Raw genomic sequence first — 21,367 nt, forward strand, 5'->3', positions numbered from 1 at the left:
TTGGACTAGCGTCAAACGTTCATCGAATCACATCCGCTTGGCCGAGTGCAGTCAGCCAATCAGAGGCAGAGAGGGGCGGGTCATGCCTTCGCCATCATTGGAAACAAATATCGCTTGCCGGACCAGGAGGACAGGCCTCTGATCAAGGTTTATTTTCTGCTCCGATCCAGTCTACAACTAAACTACATGCGCATGTAAGGCAGTAGCCTGAATTAGACACCATGCAGGGTGTCGTCGTTACGTTGTTATTCCACGGAGAATTCCGCAAGTAGCGCTTTTTGTCCTTCACGGGACATCGTAGTTTTGAAGTTCATTCCGTGTGGAAGTGACGTCTTTTTCAGAGTTTACATGTCCTCCTTGTAAGGTAAGCAGTGCTTATGTCGTCCTGAGTTATCTTAAAATATCCTCACTAAAACCACCCGTCCATTTAATTTGTGTTACTTATGTGTGAGTTGAGATGTTTGTTTACATTTTGGCGGCGGATTTCGGCAGACACTTGCGTTTATTGTGTAAATACTGGCCGCGATATTGACTAGCTTGCTGTGCACTAGCCTTGTACCAAGACGCTGATTACATTACACTGCATTACATTGCATCGGCGGCTTGGACACTTGTCCCCTTTTCCGGTCGGCGGTTTTGGTTTTCCCTGATTTACGTGTCCATAAACGTTCAAATCAAACATGTAATGTACTCACCCTCAAAGCCACAGATGTTAGGAAGCTCTACGGAAGCGTCGCCGGGTCTTTGTATATTCCTTATTGTTCAATAAACGTGCATTTTATCCCAGATGTCCGACTTTTTCTCCTCACTTCTTCTTTGTCCCGCAATGAATGAGTGCACCGGCTGTCTACTGCGCCACAGCGCCTCTATAGCGGTTGGGAGGTGTCTTATATACACCTCGCATACTTACGCTGATGCAATGTAATGCAGTGTAATGTAATCAGCGTCTTGGTACAAGGCTAGCTGTGCACTAGCTCCCCCATTCAGTGCAGTGTAAAGAGGACGTTTTTATTTAGTTAGGCTGCTGTCTGGTTTTGTCATTTAATTTATTTCTAGACTGAAACATGTTAAGAGTGCCTTATTTAATTGAAATGTGCAGTAATTGTTATATTCAGTGTTATACATTTTGCACTATTGTTTGTACTGCAACATGTTTTCTAAAGAGAGTTTACATGTCCTCCTTGTAGGGCTGCACGATATTGGAAAAAACTGACATTGCGATATTCCCCGCCCATGCGATATATATTGCGATATGAAAAAATACAGATTTTCACCAGATTAGCTCTATTTGAAAGAAAATAATATTTCTAGAATGATTGGGATGATTTTGTAGAGGAGTCCATCTGATTTTGGAGGGGAAATTAGGTATTTTAATGTTTCTCAACCACTGGGCTGTGACCTACTGGTAGGCCTCAGAGCGTCATCTATCAGGGTGCATACACATTTTGACCAATGGATTTCCATGACTTACATACATGAAAAAGTGAGTTATGACATTCTACTTTAAAATGTCACTAGCCTATACTTCACTTAGTGTAATGCAGCCTTTAAAACCAGGGAAAGACAACATGTATGCTGTATCACCATATTACCATCCAACATCTAAGACCATGTAGTCTCAAATCACAATACAATATGGATATAAATTTGATATATTGCCCACCCCTAATATTGAGTGCCAGAATCTACCTCCCAATGATGCTATTTGCAGAAAAACATTAGATTTAATTGATTATAATCACTGCTTTCAACTTCTTTCGTTCTTCTAACGTTTCAATAAATCAACAATGAAACACCGCTGGTTACTTCACACACTTGGTCTGACCCCCCTCCAGAAACTACCAAGTGGTACGCTCCGCATTTGGGGAGTTCCGGTTTTTGAGCGCACGCAGGGCAGTACAGAGACGAGGATTCACATGCAGCCGACCGGTGACAAACAATTCATTCGTGAAAAGTAATAAATATATATTTAATTGCCCAGCTATGTCTATTGTCTTTTTATTTTCACCGACATGTTTTGTGTAAATGAGTCGCTATGTATGATTACCTCTACCGTAACGTTACTGCTATCATCTGATGCATCATCAGACTGAGGGGGAGAGAGAGCTGCGGTGATACACGGACAACTTCTCAGTAATCACTTTAGCCTTCGTGTCATAAGTTGCGGTCTTGCTTTTTGGTGTTTCAAGAGTAAATATCTCCACTCCACGGACATGTTGAGTTACAGCAGCCAGTATACTAGTGCGCTGCAAGCTGTGGACAAGTCCGCCTCGCAATCACATCGTTTACAGACAGGCTACTGTCAGCAACGCAACATAAGCAAAAACAATTCAATTTTGCTCTCTGTGCATGTTTGTTGTGTTGAAGCTAAGCATTAAATGAGTGAGTACAGTAGTGGGGCGTCTCTCTCCTTTGAGAGAGCCTGCATTTCACTCAGTAGGCTACCCCTAAAGTGAGAGTTTATCAAGCAACATGACGAGTTAATTTGCTTTTGACATCGCACGTCCTGCGATGTGACTATCGCGCATGCGCACATCGCAATGTCGATGTGTAAACGATATATCGTGCAGCCCTACCTCCTTGTAAGGCGGTGAAGCAGCAGCAGAGAGCCATTAAACTGCTACATTGGTCTCAACCACAATCCAGAACGCCTGTGTCCTGTGCTCCTTCTCTCCACACAACACCCCATGATCACACACTCCATCAAACACAACGCAGAGTCCCAGGGTGTGTAGAGAGGCTCCAGCACGTGTGGGTTACACGCACAAGCAAGGACAACTTTGGAAACGCAAGTAAGGCTGAATCATCTTGCAGAATTAGATATAGACTAGTGCAGACTGATCATATGGAATTCCATGATCTTCTAGAATCACTTCTTAGAACGATATGATGATCTCCTTTGTTTATGTAGCCTAGTGGTTAATAAAGAGTGTGAGAGGCAATAGGCTGTCAAATCTGGTAAGTGTGCACAACCCTCTCTCTCTCTCACACACACACACACACACACACACACACACACACACACACACACACACCTTCTACACACACAGGCGCACACATGCACACAACTAAACATCTCTAGCCTATACATTATATTAGCTACATCATTTGGCAGACGCTTTTATCCAAAGTGACTTACAGTAACACATTTTTGTCAACAATAGAGAAATCAACTATGCAACACAATCTATGACAACTTCTGAAGGAATACGAGGGATCAGCCGAGCAGTATTTTGGTAAACAAACCGCGTCACTGGGTGGCAACGGCAATGGAGCCTGAGTGTATATATTTATATCTTAGTGTAATGTTGTTGTATCTGAGTGTATATATTTATATCTTAGTGCAATGGAGCCTGAGTTTGAGCATCTGACTCTAGCCGGCTGACCCTGTTTACAATTTAAAAACTGTGACAGTTCACACAACCTTAAGACGACATGCATGTATTATAAGTTAAGTTATCCTGTATTTATCCCCATGGGGAAATTCATCCCCATGGGGATGAATTATACATCAAACTCGAGCAAATTCTGCTCTCACTCAGAATGTCAAAATATAAGCGATGTGGTGTATACCTTTTGAGATATCAACTCATTGAGTGCCAATGACGACAATCGTCGTCAATTCGAATACTAACGTAGAGTGCCAATGACGACGATTGTCGTCAATTGCGTTTTTTGACGGTGGGACGTGGATCAAAGCCTGATCCATCTCCTGTGAAAGTATGGTGGATGTTGAATGTGTAAAAGCTATTTTACGGACCCATTAGGTGGCGACAGTGCTCTCCAGATTAGAGAAAGGCGAGGAAAAAAGAGAGAAGAAGTCATGGGGAAACGGAAATCGCATCGGTATGCATCGATATGCGTGAAGCATAACGTTAGCTGTGCCTCCAGCAGCCAATCTGCTGCCACAATTGAGCCCCTCCGTGTCCGCTGCGATAGCCCATCCGCATGATTAGTTGTGGAGTTGTTATTATTCTCAACTGGAAGCGATGGGAGCCGGTAACAAATACACGCGGAACGCTGTATTTGACAGGATTGGCAACACATGCTAGAATATCTGATGCCCACCAGCAGTAAATCAAGACCAGCAAGAAGCTGCAACCAGCAGCGCACGCAGGGGCCAGCGCTGCTGGTTGCAGCTAAAAAATATTATTTTGCCAAACAAAATTCCTTTGTTTTCACTGTTTTATTGAAGGAAATTATTTTTGAGGTGTCACATCAGAAAATATTAGCTTCAGAGTCAGTGAATGTGCTTGAAATGCTTCATTTCACAAAAGGCTGATTATCTCAGCTTCTAATTTGAAACGTCTCTTTTTGCTCAAAACAACCTATCTTCTCCGGCTCATAACTAAAGAACGGAAAATGATATCAATAAACTTTTTTTTGCTGATGATAGAAGAGAGTCTCATCGTTCTTTGGGCGTGTTCGGTGTTTACATAGTAATATCACACAATATTCTGTGGGCCTCGAGAAATCACTGAAAACGCTCTGAAACTCTGGCACTGGGAGCGTCCGTTCTCCAAAAGTGGCTGGCACTCAACGAGTTAACGTTTGTTTGGCACAACTCATATAGTTAACTGCCACAGGGTTACGCATTTTTGGGTGGCAGTGACGTCATGCTGATTCGTCCTATAGTGGTATTTTTTACTTTTTTATTTTTGAGAGAGAGAGAGAGAGAGAGAGATAGTTCAAGAAGGGCCCAGATGGAGCCTGAAAAGGTGTGTTTTTAGTCTTTGACGAAAGATTGGCAGTGATTCGGCCATCCTGACCGAAGGTGGGAGCTCGTTCCAACATTGAGGTGCGAGGGACGAGAAGAGTCGCGAAAGGGATGAGCGACTTTTGAGCCCCCGTAGCGAAGGAGGCGTGAGGCATCCCGCACTGGTGGAGGAGCGGAGGGAGCAGTGAGAGGTTTGGAGCCTGACCATAGATTGTAGGTACAGAGGAGCTGTCTGGTGTACTGCCCTGTAGGCCAGAAGCATGTTGCAGTAGTCCAGGCGGGAGATGATAAGTGACTGGACCTGTTGTGGTGTTGCTTCCCTGTTTGCGGATGTTGTACAAGGCCCTACAGGAGCGTGCTGTCGCAGCAATGTAGGCCGAGCAAGACAGCTGGTTGTCAAGGATCACCCCAAGGTTCTTAGCTCTTTGGGAGGGAAGCACAGTGCTATTGTCAATGGAGATGGAGAGGTCTGTGAGAGGGCAGTCTTTCTCTGAGAGGAAGAGTAAAGCTTGTTTTATACTCGTTGTATAAAACAAGTGCGCGGGGGAGGAGCGAGGGGCGCGAGCGTCAAATGACGTCAATGTGTTGGGCGCGACCTCCGTAGGCCGCCCACCGCGTACATGAAGATATTTCTCACAGCGCGACCTCCGCACGGCTTCTCTCCAAACATGGACACTTTCGAGCCACTGAGCCCTGAACACTGAGCTGTGTTTTCACCACATTTCTTGACCCATGTGGTAGGCTAAACTTTGATTAGCAACTGTTTGTTTTTAGTCATTTCAACAAGTAAATGTGTTGTGTTGAGAGCATGAGAGCAGAGCTCCGGCTCGCAGAGCCTTGCTCGAGTATAATGAGCCCTTAACTCTGTCTTACCAAGGTTGAGCTTGAGGTGGTGGGCAGACATCAGCTATTTTCACACAGGAAACTCCGGATCAGGTGAGCGTTGCTCCCCACTGAGCCTGCCCCGGATGATACGTGAAGTGTACCCTTTCACACATGAGGCATGTTGCATTCTCACATGAGTAGCACCTCCGCAGAGTTTGTAAAGTAGGGCGGGGGTGGGGGAATTTGAGCATGACCACACAATGGGGAGTTGTGAAAACTAAAAAATAATTAAATCAAAAACAGCACTCACAGATGTCTAAAGTTTAAACTTTTAATGCGCACGCTGAGGAAAGCCTGTGAGGCTGAGACGCGTCCGTTGTACTGCTGCTGTGCGCATTAAAAGTTTAAACTTTAGACATCTGTGAGTGCTGTTTTTGATTTAATTATTTTGAGATTTTTGGATCGGCACCCAGTAACCTTTAAAACGTTGGGTTGAGCACGCCAGTTCGTTGATTAGAGTTGTGAAAACTAAAAATACATAATGGGCGATAACTGCCTAACGTTCACGGCATATAATCGTTTGCGCATAACGTTAGTAATTAATGCAGATGCATCGATTTCCTCGAGTCGCAAGCACTACAAACAAAACAGGTCTTTGCTATGTTCAGTCCTAAAATGCATCAAACCTACTAGAATTATACAGAATACAGGAAGCTAGACGTTTTTACCTTAACACGTTGAGTGCCATAGCCGAGATATCTCGTCTTACATAATCCAACGGTTAAGTGCCATAGACGAGCTATCTCGTCTTACATAAACATTTTTTTTTTTTGACGGTGGGACATCAATCAACCCCTTTTACAGTCTTCTATATCACTATTGGAGCAAGAGAATGTGTATAATCTATTTTACCGACCACTAAGTGGCGACAGTTCTCTCCAGACAGAGACAGAGAGAAAGCCACAGCCACGGGACCCGTGGACCAAAAGCAGCCGCCTCCCGCGGAAATGGCTTGGCGATTTTACAGTCAGAAACGAACGAGCCTCATTCTCATACTGTAGGCGGGGACGCTTCGCGCTGCTGCGGTGGGGGGTTCCAGAAATGGACTGGGTGAGCAGCATAAAGCCTAGAGTCGCACGGGGCTTCATCGGGGCTATCAAACCCAAGAGACAGTGAGACCTATCCACACTCGCTGCCAGGGAGAGAGGCTGCTCTAACTCGCTGCTCAGCGCAACTCCCAGCAGCAGAGCACTCCGCAGCACAGACGGAGGGAGGAGTTTGGAGACTCTCTCTCTCTCTGAGAGAGAGAGAGAGAGAGAGAGAGAGAGAGAGAGAGAGAGAGAGAGAGAGAGAGAGAGAGAGAGAGAGAGAGAGAGAGAGAGAGAGAGAGAGAGAGAGAGAGAGAGAGAGAGAGAGAGAGAGAGAGAGCACAGAGTGGGAGACAAGGGCACCCATAATCACAGGCACGTGAGGTGGTTCTAAAAATCCATTTATCTCCAAACTCTCTGAAAATCTCTGAAACCATGCTGTACTCAACGGCTAATATCTACATAACTACTAACTCTGCAAACTAACTCTTTTAGACAGAGAAAGCACACATTCTATTAGTTATTTTTAGATGATTGGTGTTCACGAATTCTTAACAGAAAATAATCCTCGGCTCTTGTAAAATGAGCCAGAATCCTCAAAAAAAAACCTGGCACAACTTACCTACAGGATTGAAAAAATGGCTGGCACTCAATGTGTTAAAAATAAAATAAATGTTGTATTACTTAGTAACAAAACATCAGAATGTCGACTCACTACGGTTTAAAATTGACTTTTCGAAGGGAGCAGATATTCTTCCAGTTTAACAGTTCTGTATCTTTCGAAACACACACAAAAAAACATTACACGTGCATTTACTTTATTTAATTGCCATTATTGCGAAGGTTATACCCGGAACTTTTCGTTTTATACTGCCTGACTTGACGCTACTTGGAATTTGCGGTTCTGCCATTGAATCTTCACAAATGCTGCGTAAACGTTAAATCAAAGGCATGGACGCAACCAGATCCAGATACCCTACCTAGCGATGTCCAATACTGGGAAGCGGGAGGACCCTCGCGTCCAAAAATGCTTATTAAATGTGTGTGCTGTGCGACGCAGACATGAAATCAGATCAGAGCCATGAGCCTTTCAATCCCCAGCAACATGTTGGCTGTCGCACACGGAGCAGGTTTGAGCTTCATTTGGAAACCAAACGGCATGATGTGTTTTTTGCTCGCTCATTCACATCAACTATTCATATAATAATAATCTGTCACGATGTCTCTGTCCTCATGCACTCACTGAGCTGACTACTTCACGGAGCTCTGGAGGGGGTGGGGGGGACAATCCACTCCTGCGAGTACGGCTGGGGGTACACTTCCCTCCGTCTAGGAGGAGGCTTGCGGGGGCGCGCATGAGCCACGAAAATCTGTTCACACATAGACAGCGATACGGATGGCCTCTAGATAACTCCTGAATTCCAGACATGTGTGAAAGTAACTCCTGAATTCCAGACATGTGTGAAAGTAACTCCTGAATTCCAGACATGTGTGAAAGTAACTCCTGAATTCCAGACATGTGTGAAAGCAGCTGCAGTCATCGTTTGAGGCATGCAGAGATGTGGGCCTCGATTTGCGTGTCTGAGGGGGGGAAGGAAAGGTAAAGCTGAGTGTCATCGGTGTAGCACAGTAATTCCGCTAGCACTTTTTTCTGGCCGGCCAATTGAGCCGGCGACATTCCAGAATTCCGGCCTTATAGAATATTTACCGGCCCAGTCAAAATGTAGCCTAGTGAAAAAATATAGATGTAGCCTAATCATACATAACATATGATTGTATAATTTTTAGCAAAGGAAATCTTAATTTTAAATCATTTTTTGATTTCCAAATCATTTTCTAAGCGGTGCGGTCTACGCTTGCGAGTGCAAAGGGAGCGAGCTGCAGGCACACGGCTCCTTATTTAATTAATTAATTCGGTTCGGGTTTGCCGACCCATTAAGATTAAACAATAAAACACAAAAAACAAAAGCTATTATCCAATCGTCCAACAAATGTATTTTATTATAGTGAATGAACTCGTCACAAACTTTGTGAACTGAGTTTGTCATATATTCCCGTTTAATTAAGCCTAAAGAAAGACACTGGCTGGCCTACATTAAACGTCTCTTTGCATCCAAGAAGGTGAAATTAAATAACTTGAAAGATAATCTAAATTAAGAAGTTGCCTACCTGCAACAAGCCAGAGATGAGACGTGCAGTCAGTCAAACTTTATAGCCTATATTTTCTGAAGCGGTCTATATTGACAACGATGACGACTGCAGCTGGTTGACACAGGGGCATCCAACTCGCTTTCAGAACGGCCGCATAGCCTACTTCACAACATGAGAATATTTGCTTTACTTTAAACTGAAGGACAAAGGTACGAATATTCGGCTTGTGTTACCTGTTAGCTACATCTGACAACGAAATCCATTGTTGCGTGTTGTGAGCTTTGAGATGATGCTCCATAGTCGTCCAGACAAATAAATGAAAGCTGCCCATTAAATACTCCAATGCAAATCAATTGAGGTTCTAGTAGGTTATTTATGCTGAAATGATGTTGACATTAGTGGCTAAATTAACGGACATAATAATAAGCTTTACAACCTGCAGAAGACCTCTCTGTCGCTGCGAGAATTCTCACAATACGCCTGCGGCAGTTTCTTCATGATCAGCGCTCCGCTATGTGCAAAGCCGATTCTTATCAACCCAACTTTTCCTCGCTGTGGCGGCTTCTCATGGGTGGTTGGATCTTGTTCTGGACCATCGTTGCATAAAAAGAACTGGCCGAGGGATGTCTGAGGTTGACATTTCGGTCTCTTGTGTCAAGCCAAATCCTGTCGGCTGAGGGGCGCTGCGGCCTGCGGGATGCTGCACAGCTGCAGTGTGCGGCTTAATTGCATGGCAGTTAAAGAGCGTCTGCTGTATTTTTTCTCTTTATCACCCAACACAACATAACAGCGGGGCGAAAATATATAATATTTAAGTCAGTATTTAAAGTGTAACTAACCCCCAAAACACTTTTTTTCACCTTTTAACCAATATATATGACTTTGGGGGTGATGTGTGAAGAATTCTGGTCAAAATTTCCACATTTGACACCAAACTGTTGCCATTTGACCATTTGTATCATTTTTCAGCAGCATATCTGGCATAAGCGCCCTCTAAGGGTCGAAGACTGCTTTTTTTTTTTTCTCAAATGAATGGGATATTAGGAACACACTGACGTCACAGTGTTCCCAAAGACTATGGGATTTCAAGATAATTACTCCCCTACCCCCCCTGTACCCTTTCGGCTCCTCAGAACTCCAAGCCTATTCCTATTGAAGTTTGCTCTTAAAATACTGAACCAAACGTCGTCAAAGTTGGCACATGTCTTAATTATAGTTAGTTTCCCGCTGAATGTGTCATTACTTTATTAATATCTTACCTGGATAAGCTCGAATGATGATGTTTATATTATCAGTCCGAGTGGGAAGCACTGTCTCCAGCCCAGGCAGGCGGGAGCGGGCGGGAGAGAGTCGTACTATAACCTCATGGACGAGCCCCAAGCTCCGGCGGCGCGCGCAGCAGCAGCTGGGCCCTCTCGGTGTGTCTGTGTGTGTGTGTGTGTGTGTTTTGCTGCGCGGATTTTTGACCGTTTGATCAAGCAAGTAGCTCCTGTGCTCTTAAAATACTGAACACCACGTTGTCATATCTGACATATGTCTTCATTGTAGACAGTTTATCGCTGAATGTGTCATTACATTATAAATATCTTACCTGGATAAGCTCTAATTATGTTGTTTATATTATCAGTCCGACTTGGAAGCACTTTCTCTCGGCCAGTCAAACGGGAGAGTCTGCACTCTCATGCACCCGCGGGGGCGCGCACAGCAGACAGACTGTGAATGGGCGGAGGAGGAGGAGGAGAGATCCGACTATAGCAGGCTACTCAGCTACTGTGCCCGTCTGTGAAAAGCGTCCTGTCCAGTCGCACCTTCGCAAAAAGATGCGCGATTCCCTCAATCCTGGACCCAATCTCAGACTGTATTGAGCAGAAAAATCGCACACCAGCTATTTCTGTCTGTGTTTGTTTGTTGCTCCGTGAGGTTACAGAGCGCCCCATGCGCATGCAGGAGCCAGGCTATTTCGCCAGCCACTCTGGGAGGAGGGAGGAGGTGCAGCCTGCAACTGCGCTGAGAGGAAAACTTTTGCACAACTTTTAACAAGAATCACGAAAAGCCCCAAAACGCAAATTAAAAACAGATTTCATTGCGCGGTTTATCGCTAGTTGTACGAGGGAATGACGTGGAGAAATCTCGCATTGTGTTACCCCAGAGCGGGGGGTTTCTCCTATTGTGCGGTGTGCTGCTGTAACGAGCCCATGTCACTTTGCTCTCGTAACGTAGTTTGACACCTGCCATAGAGATACATGCAGAAAAATAATTAAATTTCTAGTTCGCCACTGAATTACCAAATTGATATAACTATCAACAATTTTGAGCAACACTCTTTCCATACATGCCACCAGCGTTGGCTAGTTGTTGATATTTATAAAGATATTGCCCCTCTCAAAAAAAATATTTTTGAGGCGGTAGGCAAACTGTAATGGCGTCGATTTCCGAAAAAAAATCTTGACTTGAACACAGCCAAAGAGTTTAGTATAGACAAGAGCATATGTCATTTCTTGGTTTTTTCCATAGGTATTTTCAAATCACTGTTCTGATACATATCTGGGGGGTTAGTCCCCCTTTAAGTTGTAGCTTATGGCAACATCACTGGTCACACAATATTGGGCTATTATAGGCTAATGAATGTATTTATTTGGCATTTCCTACCGGCTACTTGAGCCGGCGACCTTTTAATTTACCGGCCCACGGCAACAAATACCGGCTAAAAGCCGGCAATTACCGGCTAACGGAATCCCTGGTAGCAGTGATAAGAAAAGCTATGAGATGAGATCAGATCACATGGCCAAGAGATCTGATATAGGAATCTGTCTTAATTTATTAATTGAAATTATCCTCTGCTATTTAAAAACTCACAAATCTTCAACCTTTAGATTGTAATATTTGTATACCTTCAAACCTATGATTATCTCAATACATTTTAAGCAAAATGCGATTAAATTTTGAACAATTTCCTAAAGAGTTTGAGACCCCAATTTGTAATTAAATTGTATATGACTGATTTAATTTAACCCCTGCTGTATCTACAGAGCTGCTTGGTGGGAGGACAGACATCTGGCGTAGGAGGGGAGGAGCATTGTCCAAATGAATTCTTCAGAAGAGGTGAGAAAAATATCACTGTTGTATCACTGATGTTGTAACACACACACACACACACACACACACACACACACACACACACACACACACAGACACACACACACACACACACACACAGTGCCCCCTAATTCTTTCTTTGTGTCTTTATAGAAACAGAGAGACACCAACAAGAGACCCAAACGCACTCACACTGGAGAGAAGCCCTACCACTGTGACCAATGTGGAAGCAGTTTCAGTCTGTTAGGTAACCTAAAAACACATCAACGCATTCACACTGGAGAGAAGCCCTACCACTGTGACCAATGTGGAAGCAGTTTCAGTGAGTTAGGTAGCCTAAAAAGACACAAACGCATTCACACTGGAGATAAGCCCTACCACTGTGACCAATGTGGAAGCAGTTTCAGTCAGTTCGGTCACCTAAAAACACACAAACGCATTCACACTGGAGATAAGCCCTACCACTGTGTCCAATGTGGAAGCAGTTTCGGTGAGTTAGGTAGCCTAAAAAGACACAAACGCATTCACACTGGAGAGAAGCCCTACCACTGTGACCAATGTGGAAGCAGGTTCAGTCGGTTAGGTAGCCTAAAAACACACAAACGCATTCACACTGGCGATAAGCCCTACCACTGTGACCAATGTGGAAGCAGTTTCAGTGAGTTACGTGACCTAAAAAGACACAAACGCATTCACACTGGAGAGAAGCCCTACCACTGTGACCAATGTGGAAGCAGTTTCAGTGTGTTAGGTTACCTAAAAACACACAAACGCATTCACACTGGAGAGAAGCCCTACCACTGTGACCAATGTGGAAGCAGTTTCAGTGTGTTAGGTAACCTAAAAAGACACAAACGCATTCACACTGGAGAGAAGCCGTACCACTGTGACCAATGTGGAAGCAGTTTCAGTGACCCAAGTTACCTAACAGCACACAAACGCATTCACACTGGAACGGGCTACTGGTGTGACTGCTGTAAGAAAATGTTCACTTGGTCATCTAGTCTGAAGAAACACCGCTGCATCTAACCTGAAAAGTGCCCTCCACTGTCTGCAGGCCGAAACAAACTTCTCTCTGTCCAACCAAACACGTAATCAATGAATCAAAGTTCAGTGACAGTCTGATTATGCATAATTATGTTTGTTTTTGACATTGCATTGCTAGAATGTAAACAACAATGTAAGAATATCATTACAAAGTAAATGCAGAGCTTGTGAAACTGTCTGATTTGTAATTACTACAGCAGAATAACATGCAGCTAATATCACCATTATTTTTTCTGAGCCACCATACAGAGCGTCATATTTTGCATTGACATATATGGAAGATATATTGTCCCTAAGGTTTACTAACATGAGATCTGTGGGGTTGGCAACTGTTGGATGTGGTTTACTTTCTCTACTTTTTCCGATGTGGCTTAAGACTGTTTCATGATGGAGATATGTTACGATGATATGAGTTATAATATATGTGTGAATAATGATACCCTATGGCTGTAGATGAGAAATGTTTTGTTGATATGGCAAGGGGGGAGGGTAGGGTGTCTTGTCTTGGTCCTGTCCTTTTTTTGTTCTTGTTTTGCCTCTCTTTAGTATTTGTATGTATCATTTGTAAATGTTTATGTTAAAAAAAACTAAAAAAAAAAAAATGTCATCACAAAAAAAAGTTTACTAACATGAATGAACAAGAACAGTGACATCAACAGAGGCGAGTTCATATTACAGGCACAATGAATTTAAACCCAATCTCTTCAGTGTATTACTTCTAGCCTGGCATTAACTAAAGTAACTTAAGTCACAACAAGCATTGCCTATAGCCTACATCAGGGGTGTCAGACTCATATTAGGTAGAGGGCCGGATTTGTTCAACTGAGACCTAATGGGGGCCAGATTTTTTTTTTTACTAAAATCAATTCGACTCATTTACCCATTTACTTCACAAAAGAAATACTGCTCTTTCCATTTCTCTTGAAACTGCCTGCATTCCGTGTCAACCTTTCTCTTTTTTGACAGCATCTTGTTGATTCCTTTGTTTTTTGGTAGGTAGCCGAATGCGCGATTCAATTCCAGCGTGGCATCATGGCGGCTTTGTTTACACCTGATGACCTACTGACATACTTCCTTGTAGTGCAGGTTAATTAACTTATGAATGAACTCTTAGCTTGCTTATTAGCCACACGTAGTTCATGATAATGGGGTGCGAATTTAATAATAATAATAATTTCCATTTTTTTTTTTTTTTTTTTTAATATTCCAAAACATCTTGCGGGCCGGATGAAACCTGCCTGCGGGCCATCTCTGACATCCCTGGCCTACATGAATGATCTGTGGCAGCATATTTGAATAATGTCTTCATCTGACGTTTAATTGAAATTCAAGTTTCACTATTAAACTTTATTGCTTTTTGTCTTAATTAAATCAATGTATCCATAAAATAAACAAGGTTTTTCTGTTTCCCAACCTCCAGTTAAGAAAAGATCAAGTCAGTGCATCTACATCACCTTTATTATATCCTATATGCAATGCCACCTCACTACTACAGGAAACCATGTCATATAGTTCTTCAGCTGGATATCTTCATTGTGTTTCTCTTTCTACATACAGCTTGTATGCATGTAGCGTTGGCAAGTCTCAATTAGAGAGAAGAGAGTTTTTAGTGAATAGAGACAGAACAACTAGTGCTCTGCTGTGGTTGACTGGCTCTGTCTCACTCTCAAGCTGATTGGTTGATTGCAGACATAGACTGGACAGAGAGCTTGGCTGTCATTCAGACACCTCACCCACCCAATCCCACCGGGGGTGAAAGACCGTCGTCCCCATAGACATATATAAAGGCTAGATGGCTTAAGGCGGAGTCACCAGCGTCGTTGAAGCGCCGCCATCTTGCTACGGCAGGCTTTCTGGTACGTTCTATGGTAGCTGTTGGAGGGTGCACAGACAAAAATACTCATAACTCGCTGAAATCTTGACGGATTTACAAACGGTTTGGTTTATTACAAGCATATTCCGTTCCCGAGATATGGCAACAACAAAAAACAACAACACTAAAAACACTATTTTTTTGATGGGCTCCAAATTACACCAAAATTAAACCGAAGCATCTATGCCATGAGAGGGATTCAGGCACAAAGTTTCATGCAGTTTCATCCATTTCCCTAGGAGTTATGATCATCTGATGTGATAATACTAACCCAACAACAGATGCTCATAGCTCCTAGCAAAATGGATGAAACTGCATGAAACTAGGTGCGTGAATTCATCTCATGATGATGATGCTTCAGTTTAAGTTTGGTGTAATTTGGAGCCAAAAATAATAATAAAATGTTAGCGTTTTTTTTAACCCATAGATATATATAAAGCTGTGGTGCCGTAGCAAGATGGCCACCATGCGACGAAGTCGCTCTCCATTGACCGGCAGCGCGGGTAAGCCATCTAGCCTTTATATATGTCTATGGTCGTCCCCGCACGGAGGTGACGGTTGCCAGGTGAATCCCGATAACCCCCCTGTCAGGAGAAAAGGCTGCACCAATGTTGTCACATCCTGGGTGACAACAACCGTCTGTGGAGGGTGTGTCTGTGCGTGTGCATACATGCACGTGCGTGTGTGTGTGTGTGTGTGTTTTCACTAGTAATAACTTACATGCCAACCTGCACACTCACCCTGTTAATTCCCAACTAAACACTAGTCAAAGGATAACAAAGAGAGCTCATTAGAACGAACAAAAGAATGAATGAAAGACAGAAAGAAAATCTTTGTGAATAGGAATTGTTAAGATTATGTTCAGAATTGTCCACAAGGATAAATGGGTGTATTTCATTTGATGATAGCCAAATGAACAGACTAAATATCAAGTTTTAATATGTATGTATCATTAGTATGACATGTTTTAAACAGACATTCAAGCACAGGAGGAGGAACAACCGACATAATTCATTCAAGGCTAACGTTTACTGTACATTTTAAATGCTGCATGTAAGATTCATGTTTTCATTAGCTCAGCACACATTTCAGACACTCACACATTTCAGGTACTGTAGCTTAAGCCTCCACATAACAGTCAGGTTCAGCCGTATCCAGCAGACACACATCTGATCTCTGTGTGGACATCTTCACCGCATAGTGGATCAGGCCTGAGGGCGACCTCCCGCTGTTATCAGTTATATATACTCCTTTATATAAACTACCTCTAGCGGTTGGAGGTTATAGGCTGGAGTCAAGCCTATGTACTGTACAGTACATGTTACTCTGCCTCAGAATAGCCTAGTTCATATTAATGTGACACTACTGACACTTATTAATATCAGATCACACTCCAAGAAGACTTGACAATGATTTTATTGCTTCTACAAATTCTAACCCCCTGTGTGGCCCATGCTGGAATTGCAAAAAGATGAGAAATGATCAGATATCGGTTGTTAAGAGTGAATAATGACATCACAACTGTTAATTTAAAATGGGTTATTTCTCTCAATCTGGCTTCAAATATCCCACATTTTTCCACAGCACATGCGCCGGCCCTGCCAACCGCAACCCTCCCCGGGATATGTCCCTACCAATGACAGAATCAAAGCTACCCTTGAATAGAGGCCAGTGTGAAGGATATAATGGGATGTGTGGGAGCAGTGGATGGAAAGAAACTATACTGGTCCGTTTTTGAGAGAAACTGGACTAATAAACAAGACTGTAATGGAGTAGGGAAACATTGGATGGATTAGTCCAGAAGGAGGCGGTAATGCAACATCTTGGATGCCAACCGCCGTAAAACCAAACAGAAGCAGAAGCAGAAGAAGAAGATACACGATAATTTGTCCCCATGATGGCGAAGGCATGACCCGCCCCTCTCTGCCTCTGATTGGACTAGCGTCAAACGTTCATCGAATCACATCCGCTTGGCCGAGTGCCGTCAGCCAATCAGAGGCAGAGAGGGGCGGGTCATGCCTTCGCCATCATTGGAAACAAATATCGCTTCCCTGACCAGGAGGAGAGGCCTCTGATCAAGGTTTATTTTCTGCTCCGATCCAGTCTACAATTAAACTACATGCGCATGTAAGGCAGTAGCCTGAATTAGACACCAGGGTGTCGTCATTACGTTGTTATTCCACGGAGAATTCCGCAAATAGCGCTTTTTGTCCTTCACGGACATCGTAGTTTTGAAGTTCATTCCGTGCGGAAGTGACGTATTTTTCAGAGTTTACATGTCCTCCTTGTAAGGTAAGCAGTGCTTATGTCGTCCTGAGTTATCTTAAAATATCCTCACTAAAACCACCCATCCATTTAATTTCTGTTACTTATGTGTGAGTTGAGATGTTTGTTTACATTTTGGCGGCAGATTTCGGCAGACACTTGCGTTTATTGTGTAAATACTGGCCGCGATATTGACTAGCTTGCTGTGCACTTACCCTCAGGCTCTTTGTTCATCTCAGGACTTCACTGTAAGAGCCCTCCCATCGAGCATAGCATGGTGAGGCGTCCCGCACTGGTGGAGGAGCGGAGGGAGCAGTGAGAGGTTTGGAGCCTGACCATAGATTGTAGGTACAGAGGGGCTGTCTGGTGTACTGCCCTGTAGGCCAGATCCAGTGTCTTGAATTTGATGCGTGCCGAGATGGGAAGCCAGTGAAGGTCCCGGAAGAGGGGAGTGACCTGAGAGAATTTAGGTTGGTTGAAAACCAGACGGGCTGCAGCGTTCAAAATGAGCTAAAGCGGTCGGATGTCAGAGGCAGGTAGGCCGGCCGAAGCACGTTGCAGCAGTCCAGGCGGGAGATAAGTGACTGGACCAGTTGTGGTGTCGCTTCCCTGTTTGCGGATGTTGTACAAGGCCCTACAGGAGCGTGCTGTCGCAGCAATGTAGGGCAAGCAAGACAGCTGGTTGTCAAGGATCACCCCAAGGTTCTTAGCTGTTTGGGAGGGAAGCACAGTGGTATTGTCAATGGAGATGGAGAGGTCTGTGAGAGGGCAGTCTTTTCAAGAGATTCAAGATTCAAGATTTTTATTGTCACTCCATGGTACAAGTACCACGTGTGAAATTCTTGTGCAGTGGACTCCGTTTACGACATAGTACAAATAGGCAACAGCAATAAGTAATAGGCAATAAGAAATAGGCATCAATAAGCAATAAGACAGCAATAAGGCAATAAGAAATAGGCATCTTATAAGCAATAAGACAAGTCGGTGGCTTATACGACAGTGGCATATTCATTGCACATAGGTGCACATGTCATGTGCATACGTTAGACGTGTTCAGACATTCCAAATTCGACGTTTTATACATACATGTGCAAATAGCATGTACCTTATTAAACATACACTTAAATTTTCTCTGGGAGGAAGAGTAAAGCTTGTTTTATACTCGCTGTGCCGCGAAGGGCGCGGGGGAGGAGCGAGGGGCGCGAGCGTCAAATTACGTCAATGTGTTGGGCGCGACCTCCGTAGGCCGCCCACCGCGTACATGAAGATTTTTCTCACAGCGCGCCCTCTGCACAGCTTCTCTCCAAACATGGACGCATTTGAGCCACTGAGCCCTGAACACTGAGCTGTGTTTTCACCACATTTCTTGACCCATGTGGTAGGCTAAACTTTGATTTGCAACTGTTCGTTTTTAGTAATTTCACCAAGTAAATGTGTTGTGTTGAGAGCATGAGAGCAGAGCTCCGGCTCGCGGAGCCTTGCTCGAGTATAATGAGCCCTTAACTCTGTCTTAAATTGTATATGACTGATTTAATTTAACCCTGCTGTATCTACAGAGCTGCTTGGTGGGAGGACATACATCTGGCGTAGGAGGGGAGGAGCATTGTCCAAATGAATTCTTCAGAAGAGGTGAGAAAAATATCACTGTTGTATCACTGATGTTGTAACACACACACACACACACACACACACACAGTGCCCCTGCCCTAATTCTTTCTTTGTGTCTTTATAGAAACAGAGAGACACCAACAAGAGACCCAAACGCATTCACACTGGAGAGAAGCCCTACCACTGTGACCAATGTGGAAGCAGTTTCAGTCAGTCAGGTGACTTAATAAGACACAAACTCATTCACACTGGAGAGAAGCCCTACCACTGTGACCAATGTGGAAGCAGTTTCAGTCGGTTAAGTCACCTAAAAACACATCAACGCATTCACACTGGAGAGAAGCCCTACCACTGTGACCAATGTGGGAGTAGTTTCAGTGACCGAAGTGCCCTAATAAGACACAAACGCATTCACACTGGAGAGAAGCCCTACCACTGTGACCAGTGTGGAAGCAGTTTCAGTGAGGTAGGTCACCTAAAAAGACACAAACGCATTCACACTGGAGATAAGCCCTACCTCTGTGACCAATGTGGAAGCAGTTTCAGTCGGTTATTTAGCCTAAAAACACACAAACGCATTCACACTGGAGATAAGCCCTACCACTGTGACCAATGTGGAAGCAGTTTCAGTCAGTTAGCTCACCTAAAAAGCCACAAACGCATTCACACTGGAGATAAGCCCTACCACTGTGACCAATGTGGAAGCAGTTTCAATCAGTTAGGTCAACTAAAAAGACACAAACGCATTCACACTGGAGATAAGCCCTACCACTGTGACCAATGTGGAAACAGTTTCAGTCGGTTAGGTACCCTAAAAAGACACAAACACATTCACACTGGAGATAAGCCCCACCACTGTGACCAATGTGGAAGCAGTTTCAGTTTTCAGTTTCAGCTAAAAACACACAAACGCAGTCACACTGGAGAGAAGCCCTACCACTGTGACCAATGTGGGAGCAGTTTCAAACACTCTAGTCACCTAACAAGACACAAACACATTCACACTGGAACAGGCTACTGGTGTGATTGCTGTAAGAAAATGTTCACTTGGTCATCTAGTCTGAAGAGACACCGCTGCATCTAACCTGAAGAGCGCCCTCCACTGTCCGCAGGCGGAAAACACACTTCTCTCTGTCCAAACAAACACGTAATCAATGAATTAAAGTTCAGTGACAGTCTAATTATGCATAATTATGTTTGTTTCTGACATTGCATTGCTAGAATGTAAACAACAATGTAAGAATGTCATTACAAAGTAAATGGAGAGCTTGTGAAACTGTCTGATTTGTGATTACTACAGCAGAATAACATGCAGATAATATCACCATTATTTTTTCTGATCCACCATACAGAGCGTCCTATTTTGCATTGACATATATGGAAGATATATTGTCCCTAAGGTTTATTAACATGAGATCTGTGGGGTTGGCGACTGTTGGATGTGGTTTACTTTCTCTACTTTTTCTGATGTGGCTTAAGACTGTTTCATGATGGAGATATGTTACGATGATATGAGTTATAATATATGTGTGAATAATGATACCCTATGGCTGTAGATGAGAAATGTTTTTGTTGATATGGCAAGGGGGGAGGGTAGGGTGTCTTGTCTTGGTCCTGTCCTTTTTTTGTTCTTGTTTTGTCTCTCTTTAGTATTTGTTTGTATCATTTGTAAATGTTTGTTTAAAAAAACTATAAAAATGTGGTCACAAAAAAAGGTTTACTAACATGAATGAACAAGAACAGTGACATCAACAAAGGCGAGTTCATAGTAAAGGCACAATGAATTTAAACCCAATCTCTTCAGTGTATTACTTCTAGCCTGGCATTAACTAAAGTAACTTAAGTCACAACAAGCATTGCCTATAGCCTACATGAATGATCTGAGGCAGCATATTTGAATAATGTCTTCATCTGACGTTTAATTGAAAATCAAGTTTCACTATTAAACTTTATTGCTTATTGTATTAATTAAATCAATATATCAATAAAATAAACAAGGTTTTTCTGTTTCCCAACCTCCAGTTAAGAAAAGATCAAGTCAGTGCATCTGTACATCACCTTTATTCTATCCTATATGCAATGCCACCTCACTACTACAGGAAACCATGTCATATAGTTCTTCAGCTGGATATCTTAATTGTGTTTCTCTTTCTACATACAGCTTGTATGCATGTAGCGTTGGCAAGTCTCAATTAGAGAGAAGAGAGTTTTTAGTGAATAGAGACAGAACAATTAGTGCTCTGCTGTGGTTGACCGGCTCAGTCTTAGCCTCCAGCTGATTGGTTGATTGCAGACATAGACTGGACAGAGAGCTTGGCTATCATTCAGACACCTCACCCACCCAATCCCACCGGGGGTGAAAGACCCGCACATAGGTGATGGTTGCCAGGTGACTCCCGCTAACCCCCCTGTCAGGAGAAAAGGCTGCAGCAATCACTCTCCTTCCTCCTCACCTCCTGGGTGACAACAACCGTCTGTGGAGGGTGTGCGTGTGCATACATGCACGTGTGTGTGTGTTTTCACTAGTAATCATTTACATACCAACCTGCACACTCGCCCTGTTAATTCCCAACTAAACACTAGTCAAAGGATAACAAAGAGAGGTCATTAGAAAGAAAGAAAAAGGAAATCTTTGTGAATATAGGAATTGTTAATATTCTGAATTGTCCACAAGGATAAATGGGTGTATTTAATTTG

The 21,367-nt window shown here is 43.4% G+C and overlaps 1 protein-coding gene across 3 annotated transcripts; it reads left to right on the top strand.

Annotated features, from left to right (window-relative positions):
- The first annotated feature begins 227 nt into the window (after positions 1-227).
- LOC310771346 (uncharacterized protein) lies at positions 228-20,455 on the top strand. 3 transcript variants are annotated; one of them, XM_083663979.1, is made up of 4 exons: positions 228-364; positions 2,600-2,792; positions 11,811-11,883; positions 18,795-20,455. In XM_083663979.1, the coding sequence occupies exons 3-4, from the start codon at positions 11,866-11,868 to the stop codon at positions 19,752-19,754; spliced, it is 978 nt and encodes a 325-aa protein (XP_083520105.1). In that variant the 5' UTR covers positions 228-364; positions 2,600-2,792; positions 11,811-11,865; the 3' UTR covers positions 19,755-20,455. The 3 variants fall into 3 exon arrangements, 2 of the variants coding, with proteins under 2 accessions (XP_083520105.1, XP_083520106.1); XR_014552414.1 differs by lacking the exons at positions 228-364; positions 18,795-20,455 and adding an exon at positions 12,031-12,168 and having other exon boundaries at positions 2,602-2,792; XM_083663980.1 differs by lacking the exons at positions 228-364; positions 2,600-2,792; positions 11,811-11,883 and adding an exon at positions 18,624-18,691.
- Positions 20,456-21,367: the final 912 nt, after the last annotated feature.

This window comes from Poromitra crassiceps (assembly GCF_964638095.1).
Source record: "Poromitra crassiceps genome assembly, contig: HAP1_SCAFFOLD_550, whole genome shotgun sequence".
Classification (NCBI taxonomy): Eukaryota; Metazoa; Chordata; class Actinopteri; order Beryciformes; family Melamphaidae; genus Poromitra; species Poromitra crassiceps.